This window comes from Alligator sinensis, unplaced genomic scaffold, assembly GCF_000455745.1.
Source record: "Alligator sinensis unplaced genomic scaffold, ASM45574v1 scaffold1322_1, whole genome shotgun sequence".
NCBI lineage: Eukaryota > Metazoa > Chordata > Crocodylia > Alligatoridae > Alligator > Alligator sinensis.
This window is the reverse complement of record NW_005842116.1, coordinates 415,371-424,600: the sequence shown is the minus strand read 5'-3', so window position 1 is coordinate 424,600 and position 9,230 is coordinate 415,371. Positions and strand designations below refer to the sequence as shown.

At 47.6% G+C, this 9,230-nt stretch overlaps 1 protein-coding gene across 1 annotated transcript in view; it reads right to left on the bottom strand.

Moving 5' to 3' along the window:
- Positions 1–1,719: 1,719 nt before the first annotated feature.
- Positions 1,720–9,230, bottom strand: part of EIF2D (eukaryotic translation initiation factor 2D) — a 20,475-nt gene continuing 12,964 nt past the window's right edge. Inside the window, 7 exon segments of the mRNA XM_025205495.1 lie at positions 1,720–1,977; positions 4,874–4,954; positions 5,059–5,233; positions 5,936–6,056; positions 7,841–7,936; positions 8,219–8,308; positions 9,219–9,230. The exon segment at positions 9,219–9,230 is cut by the window's right edge and continues 29 nt beyond it. Of these exon segments, the coding sequence (XP_025061280.1) occupies positions 4,884–4,954; positions 5,059–5,233; positions 5,936–6,056; positions 7,841–7,936; positions 8,219–8,308; positions 9,219–9,230 (565 nt within the window). The 3' untranslated portion in view covers positions 1,720–1,977; positions 4,874–4,883.

Genomic DNA, 9,230 nt, shown 5'->3' with positions numbered 1-9,230 from the left:
GGGAAAGACTAATTTTTTTTTTTTTTTAAATAAGATTCAGTCGGAGGAGGGGGAAACTATTTGATTGGGCAAGTCAGTCTGCAGGAGGGAGCAGGTGTTCTCCATTGTTTAGCTTGGTCATTCTCTGCCTTGCCAGTCTCCTGTACAGCACAAAGGGGGACCAATATTTGTACAGATTTCCATCTGAAAAGTGTAGGATCCTGGTGAAGGTGTGGGAGACTGGACAATGGCTCTGTACCGAACCCTCAGCCATAACTACCAGGTATGCTTATAGGCTCAAAGCTCCTCCCTGCTTGTGCCCAGCACAAAGCACGCTCTGACCAGGAGCTGTGCCCAGCTCGGGTGGCAGAGGTGTTGCACAAGTTGGGGAGGGGGGGTAATTGCAGCTTGCTGCGGCCCCTTGCTGTAGTGCACAGAGGGTCTCCTTCCCACTTAGCCTGCCGTCTCCTGCTGCTTGCCTCCCAATCCCCTCTTCTGTCCCCGCTTTACTACCTCTGCTCCCTGCACTCATCCCTTGCACTTCAGCATCCTCACAGCATCACACCTTCCAGCTAGGCCTCCTGCCACACTCTCTGCTTGGAGCTGGGAGAATATAGCAGGACCTGCCTCAACGCTCATCACTGGCAGCCACGTGCGCTTTCCTTCCTGAGAAGTGCTTAGCCTGGTGCCCATGGCTCTGCTGCAGCTGGAGGCAACACTGCCATGGCTCGGAGCACTGACCTGCATGATGCAGCACAGCTCTAGGCTAAAAACTGAAGTCAGAAGCATCTTAAAGGGACACCAACTTCTTTACACTTCTGCCTGGAAAACTAAGTTAAAGTTTGAATCTTAACAGTTGCAACTCGAAACTGAAAGGTGACTTTTTCTGGCATCTGCACGTAGTGTAAAATCTGAGTGTCAGGTCCGTTTCTCACACTCCCTCCTCTGCTTGTGTTTTTGACGTGGTAATAAGGAAGAAAAAGAAAGGTGGGGGAAAAAGTGCAATAGCAAAACCATGCAAAATGGCATGGAGAGAGAGAATCTGAAAGGACTTGGTCTGATTCGATTAATTGAAGTGTCCCTTTAATGTTGTTTGGGAGGAAGGAACACTTCCAGATCAGGGGCCCGGCTTGCTGGATGACGACAGTGATGGAAGTCTAGTTCAAGAATCTCAAATTTACCTCAGTGCCTTTTTTGTTTTAAGCGTGAAAACTTAACCGTGAAAGCTAATGAGGCCCATCAGTGGGAAGGGCTTTTCTAAAAGGCCCGGCCATTTCTCCCCTGCCCCACCCCTTTGCTAAAGTACTGTTGGGCTGAGGCTGCTCACGTCTCCCAGGGGGAAGGGAGGAATCCTTACATTTTTCCCTCCAGGTGAATGTACCTGGGGGTTGTGTTTTGGGTTTCCAAGACCTGAGAGAGCGACTACCCCACTTAGCAAGCTCGCCAATAGCAGAGATGCCACATAGCGCCAGCATAGGCTCCAGCCAGTCGTATGGACCAGTTTGACGCCAGGGAACGCAAGTGCCAGGAAGGAAATCCTGGGTGACCTCTGGCAGCCTAAAGGGAGCATAAAGAAATCCAAAGCTCTGTGCGTGTGTTTGCCCACTGGTTCCTTGGGCAAAATGCTTAACTACCTCACGAGGCCACGGTGAGGTAGGTAAGTAGTTAGCACTTGTAGACTTGAAAGCACTGTACAAATCTCGACGGAGCAGAAGGAAGCACACTGTAAAACACCACTAGTTCTGAGAAGCAAGATCCAGATTTTTTTTTTTTTTTTTTTTTTTAAACAGAAGCCCTTGTCATCTTTCTGGTTAAAAGTTGTAAGAAGTTTTATGGGTTTTTTTACTAGTTTTTCAGTGACTTCCCCCGTCTGGGACCCCAGCATGTCTTTGACGTTTTGTAGAAGGCATGGCTTCTTATGCAATTACCGTGAATGCTGCTGCAACCCTTCTGCAGAAAGGGGGACTTTTTCTTTTCTTGTTTTTCTTATTTTAAGATCTGGGGCATAAGAAGAGCAGGTTAGTCCTGAAATTGAGCCTTCATGATGGCAGCGTAGGCCCCTTCCTTAAGCGCAAAATACTGCTGGCAGTGCCTTTGGTTAGTATTGTGTTGCCTAGTACGTGTGAATTTTTTTTTTCAAATGTCCACTGTAAAACATGTAAAATACCATGTATAGATCGGAATAGCAAAGCTTCTGTGGCAAAGTGAAATGCATTTTTGCAATGCTGTAATTTATTTTTATTACTCCCTGTTAATTACCTATGGCATTTTTTTTTTAAAATGCCACTCACTTTCAGCTTTTTTGAAAGTTCTGAAACCCGTGGTTCACATACAGACAGTGTAAAAAAGAAAGTCAATAAAATTCAGTGCAAAAGTTGGCTCTGGTACAGTTCATTTAAAATGGTTTTGCGCCCTCCTGTGGAATCTGCTTGCATTCTGTACAGTGTTTAAAGGGAATCTGTTCTTTCTTGTAAAATGAAGTTGTTGTGGCTCTAAACTTACAAACTGGTGTTGGGTTGGGGTGGGGAGACCTGATGTAGGAGTAGAGGTTATGCTGTGGTGAAACTCAGTTCAGGGGCAAAACTTTAAACAATTAAGTTTGCAAATTGGACTTCAGCTGCAGCCGAGCCCCCAGGACACACTCAGGACTTTGCAAGCATATGCATCCTTTACTACTGAAAAACAAGGTAAGTTTTTCCTTGAGTATCTTCCAAATGTGTGGCATCAGTGACACCTGGAAGGATGTGGACATTTTAAGAACTGTTTCTGGTTATGACTACTGGGTAATGGATGACAATGTGCAATTTTCTGTCCTACTTATACAGTAGCTTAGTTCTTTTATGCTTTTGTTAAATGCTACAGTTTTACATATATGCTTCAAGTCGGTGGCCACTGGGCTCCCAGGGTCCCCTCAGTAACAGTTGCACATCCCAAATCAGCAGGCCCTCTCAGCCTGCCGGTGCCCTTGCCAGGCACTGATTACCTTAAGGGCTCCTTGCGTGGCTCCTTAACCTTCCCTATACCATGCCCCAAGCCTTGCAGGGGTTACGGTCTAATGTTTGGCCCTTTCAGACAACGGGGCCCCTGACCCTCTCTAGACTTGACAGCTGCTCAGGCCTTGAGCAGGGCTCAAGGCTATTGCGTGCGCTCCCCCTCCCCCAACACTTAATGGGATCTCCTTAACCACCCCTTATAGTCCCAACCCAAACCACTGATCTAAACAGCAACATAACGAAGCAGGCAGACCCAGTGCACTGCTACACACCTCCCTGCCCTTAATCCAAGACTCACCCTGGGAAGTCTTTGCTGTAGCACATCACTGAATGATTCTCCAATGCGGTTGTTCCCCACTTGCCTTTTCCCCATCACTGGGATAACCTCCACCCCCACGGCCTGGTGGGTTTTCAGGTACCTTCTACTCGCCTTTCCCTGAAGTTGCACCATGTGCTATTTAGTAGGCACTACCCTGCCACAGGTAGCCAGCCCCAGTAGGGTGCAGGTTTAAGTCCCACCTAGGACGAACAAGGTTTCCCACTCTTGGGCTCCCTAGGTGGCCCCAGTGCAATCCATGGATATTGCTCGTTCTGGGCAAATTATTTCCTCTGCTCCACAAGCCCTCTCTCTAATCCCTACAATGGCTCCTGACCCTTTACATTCCCCCACTGGCTTCCCCTTGTCACCTACGCTCGCTCCCTGGCATGGGTCTCATGGTGTCTCATCCTGGGGCTCGGACTTTCCCTCAGTCACAGCCACAGGTGTAGTTACTGGGCCGCTCTCACCCTCTTACTAACAGCTGAAAGGCAAAGGGAGGGCATGGGATGCTCAGTCTTTGCCTAACCTTTGCCCCAGGCCAAAAGGCAGACTTTGCCTAGGGGTTCTCCTAAGGTAAGTCCCAATCTTACTTTCTTTGCTACCCCTGGTGTGTTCCTTCTGGGGATTTCAAGGCTTCAGGGACCTCCCATCACTAATCCTACTGCCCCTGGGGACTTCCTGATCATTCCCCAGCTGAAAGTCTTCCCTCCAAGGTTCAAATAGTTTATGACCACCTCTTTTTTTCAGGGCAGTCTCCTTATCTTTGCACTTGGCCACAGCTTGGCCATTGGGTCTCCCCCGAGCCTCTGCACAGTTCTACATATGTAATACTCCCGGTTTCCCTTCTCAAATGGTCTTTTATAGTCCACCAGGTAACCCCGCTCTGGGAGGTTACTCGTAAACACCCCTCTGCCCCTCAGAACCATTCTGATCCCAGGCCAGCATCGCTTACCTCCTGGGCTGGTGTAAGGCTGACATCTCCTACCTCAGACGGTACTGGCTGTCTGCTTGTTCGTAGGTAGGGCAGATGAACTTTGTGCGGTCTGGGATCACACAGGCTGCTGCAGTCCACTTGTAGCCAGCAGGACCTCTGGTACCTTCTGCATTCCTCTAGCCCCCCTGCCTGCTCGGGTCTGGCTGTTCGGAGGGTTCTCCTGCACCGCAGGGTATTTACCCCTGCAACAGTCTCTCTGTCCCCATCCTGGAAGCACTTTCTTCTTTCCCCCTGCTAACAGAGTATGTCTACAACATGACCTTACACTATATCCAGTCCAAACAGGGCTCTCAAAGGAGCAGGCATGCCCAGTGCACTGCTACAAAACCGTGAACTAAAAAGGCACTGGAACCAGTCACATGGGGAACAGTTGAACAGTTAGTCAATACTGGGAGGAGGACCATGGTAAGGCTTTTAAGTGCTTTTTCATTTTTATTAAAAATGAACAGCTAAAGCAATTTTAATCTTTGGGTGAAACTCTGGCCCTGCTGAAGTCACTGGCAGGACTCCCCTTTGAATGAAAGGGTCCAGAATTTCCCTTGTGTAGGCAGACCCGTGTATAAATAAGGAGATAGGAATATTTCTTACAAGAGGCGTTTTACTTCTTCCGGCCAAGCTTCGGAGCCTTCTCTAGACCTTGCACGTACTTCCGAGGTAGCCGGTATTCTTCTGCAACAGAAACAAGCATCCATGTCAGCTTTGCGCCAGAGCCGGGTATCATCAGAACACCTCCCAGTTTGTAACCAATGGAGCAGGGCCCTGTGTGAACTCACCTAGCAACAGCTTGGCAAGATGGTGGATCTGGTTGCCTTGGATCTGGACCTGTACACGATCCTTGGCCTCAGGCAGTGGGCTAATAGTGGCGCTGGCCTGGACTCTTTGCTGCAGAGTGGTGGCAACAGATTGGGGGTCCAGGCCATACAGCTCAAGGTTCTTAATAATTGTCACCTGTGGGATGGGCACAGAAGGATGGTTACTTTGGGGGTTATAAAGCACCCCTTCTGCCAGGCAGTTAGTTGGCCGGACCTGGGCATTCAAACTTTCCGCATAAGTGTTACATAATGGGCTGAAGGATAGCATTCCAGTCCCTGCCTCGTAAACAGTCCCAGTTGAAACCTCTACAGGCAACAGAAAAAATGCCATTGGGTACAAGCAGTAGCTGTGGTCCCTCCCCTCTTCTGTGTGTAGTTAAACATCACAGGATAGGTTTTGAAGCTCCAGGACATGTCCACGAGCCACCATGCCAGGGCTGTGCACCTTGAATTGCATCCCAGGCATTCTGCGAGCCCTGACCTGCAGGCCTGGGAGGGAGATAGTTTTGGTATAAAACTGCTTCCTGGACTGAAGGCAGGAAGTGCTGCCTTGCCCAGTGCCCACACTACTGCCCTTCTGCTTCACCTTCCTAAGGGTGTGCTTAAGTCCTACACCCCAGGACACCAGCATAGCCTGGAAGTGTTGACAGTCCCCAGCATGGATGGCAGGTCCAAAGAGGATCCATCCTCTGCAGCACTGAGCAGGTGGTATCATGTCTGTCTCCAGACAGACAAGCTACTTAAATGTTCAGCAGAGACAAAAAAGTCTGAGCCCAAGTTGCCATTAGCATGCAGGTCTCAGCTCTGAGCCCTGTTCTTACCGGCTTTCTGCTGTTACCTTTTTATTGGATGACCTCTGAGCTATGGTTATGTCAATGGGAAAGCCTTTTCCTTTCCTCACGATGGGTTTGTGTCCAAAAAACGTCACCTGGTGGAAGGGCTGCAGTTGCGCCAGGCACCTGAAAAGGGTTAAGGCCAGTCTGTCACATGCAGTGAGAGCGACAGGGCTTCTCTGCACAGTTCCAGTATAGCAAGCCCTTCTCCTACTGCTTAGGGATCATATACCATGGAGGCTCCTATCCTGGTACTTGTATTGGATGAACAAGGCTGCCAGGTTCTCAAGCTATTCATTTACTGGGAGAGGCCTGATTAAACAAGTGAAGAGTCCAATCTGCTAGCGTGGCTGGGATACTATGTTAGCCATGTCCCTCCCTGCTGGTAAACTAGTGCATGGGGCTCTTTCTATACAAGCATCCAATCCGTACAGATCAAAGGCAAACTGGAGATTAGTCCATGTCTACCCAGCCTCTCTGCTACCCTTCCAATCCAAGACTTCAGGGACAGGGGACACAGGTGCCTTAAAGCCACCTCTGCAACACCCACTTTAGGCAGAGGCTTTTTAATGCTATTTTGTTCAGCTTGCATTTAATCAGACCATTATTGCAGTCACTGGCAAATAAGAATGGTTTCACTGCAGTAAGCCAGCCCTATATACGGTTATATAGGGTTAGACTATATATATGACTAGTCTAGTCTACAACTAGACTATTCATAGATGTTAGGGTCGGAAGGGACCTCAATAGATCATCGAGTCCGACCCCCAAATTATTATGTAAGGCAGAATCACCAACCCTATATACTGCTACAGGTGCATTTTATTCCCTCATGGGCCAGGAACCTACTTGCTATTTGTATATGCATTTGTCACGTACAGAAGTCTGGTTTTAGACAAGCCTCTGAAATTCCCAGCAAGCTACGTGAAAAAGAAAAGGGAGGAAGGACCAGCTGACAAAAAGGTGCCTGTTTTCTCTCAGAACAAGCATGAGAACTTAGGCATATTCTGGAAGAAAAAAAAAAATCCAACTCAGAACAGTGAACAACAATGGTTAAAGGGAGAGCAGTGACGCAAATGCAATTTAAAATCCTGTTCTCCATGAGGCTTGGCTTGATAGAGAGAAATTGAACACACTGTTGGAACTGCTCCGAAATACTTTGTGATAAGCAACTTCTCGGAGAGCAAGAAAATGAAAGCCATTCAGGATGATTTTCAGCAGTTGAAAACAATGGAGTAGTGAGAAAAGAAGGGAGAGTTTAGAACCTCCTATTACAGCTCTCTTGCTTATGTGCATATATCAAATTTGAACTTCAAAGGGAGTACTTGGAGAATGTTAATGTGGCAAATACACTGGGAAGAGAGGAATGAATTGTCCATTATGAATCTGTACGGCTCTCAGTTACTGCCTTGTAATGTATTGGGTAAGATAAAATTAAAGCAATTTGTTAAATCTGAGTTTCCATGTTAAATGTAGGGTTTGGGTCTTGAAGGGTCTTTTAAGTTTCCGAGTGCGTTTTTTTGAAGACAGTGAGGATCTAAAGTTTGAAGCTTTGTTGCAGAGGATGGATTTATATTCTCTGCGCTTATGTTTGTACGGCTCAGATTGATAGAATTAGGTTCTATTTTCTTAGCAGGCTTTGCTGTGAATGTTTATCAGGTGAGCGTTAAAAGGAAAAGGGGTGGATGTTTCAGTAATGTTTGGCGCACAGTGTGAAACAAAGGACCGGGACCTGCACTGTTTCTCTGTGGTATCGGCCAAGCACATGCTACAAGTTACGATGTATTTTTACACTAGCCATTAGGAAGCCACTCCGTAATTTAAGATAAAACTAGACTATTATGTAAGGCAGAATCAAGTGCTACGCTAAGTTTCAGCTAATATTTAGTAGAGCGCACAATGGCAGTCACCTGCTCAGGAGATCGTCCCATTTGAGCTTTGAGATATTGTCTTGCTCCGCTTTATCCAACAGGCAGTCGCACAAGATGGGATTGATCTTTACAAAGCTGGAAGAAAACAGGATCATTAGAAGCAAGGCACACAGTCACAGTGCACTGTGCTCTAGTTCGGTAAGTTGTTCAGTACAGGATCTTTGGAATAGGGGACTGTGTTGATGCCTTCTTAATGGCATCAAACACAGCAAGCCCTTTGGCCATGAGAAGGAATCCTAGGCACAATGGTAATAATTAAATTATTGCTCAGATTTTTAAACTAGCTAAGTTTCCTTTTTCCAGTGCACTCAGTCCCTTGGGAAATGCGATGCATGTATAACATTTGCTGCTACTCACTTTTTGTTTGTTTCATCAACCAACTCGTTGGTCTTTACGTAGTCGATGACGATGCTTCTCACGTCGCTGCTAGAGAGGATGCTGCCTTTTCTTTGGTTGCAGGAAGAAATAAAATGTTTAAAGAACAACCTTAGCATCCAGTGCTCCTATAGCAGCTTGCATCAAGCTCTTTACAAATAAGTGACCCACAGCACACAGGTGAGAGATACTGGTTCAGAGCAGGCATTCCACCCCCTCTAGGGTACGTTCTTCCCCCACTCAGCTCTTTTATGCCAGGTAAAAGAGAGCTAAAGCACCACAAACAAGTCAGTAGAAGGCCAGGTTCCGGAAGAGAATTTTCCCCCCTTAAGTACTGAAGACAACCTTTGCCTTCTGAACAAAGCAGCTGTGGCCTCTTTTCTGGAGAGCCCTGTGAAGATCCTGCACAAGTACTGGTGCCCATAAGACAGCCCAGGACAGGCTGCTACAAGAGCCCTGGCTCCACAACCCCAAAGCAACCCAGCTTTGGAGGCAGGGTAGATGCATGCATCTCTTGGGTCACCTCTGCTGCCTTTTTGCAGGCTCAGTATTTCGTGCTGCGCTAAAGAGCAGAATGTCATCCCTAGAGTTTCATGGGGCAGAGGTTTGAACAGCCCACAATGGCCTGTCCGGCGGCGGAGGAGAACAAAGGGGAAGCAGCCAGTGTCCGGTTGCAAATCCTGGGGTATTCAAGCAGGCTGCAATTACCTGATCTGGAATATATCCAGGACAATTTTGTCCTCCCCTCCCTGGCCCCAGTGTTTCTGGTGACCTGGGATGTCAGCCCCTCAGCCATTCGTTGCTTCGATACAGAGTGGAGACAGCTGACTACTTAACCCCCATCACTGCTCCCTTTACTACTGGTGTCTCCCTGATTTCCTGTTTAACTACTGCCCAGACAGCAATGCTGACAGCAATACAGCTCAAATCTAGCTCATCTCCAACTTGATTGATGGGTGTATCCTACTTGTCTAGCCCTTACTTGTGTCCAGAC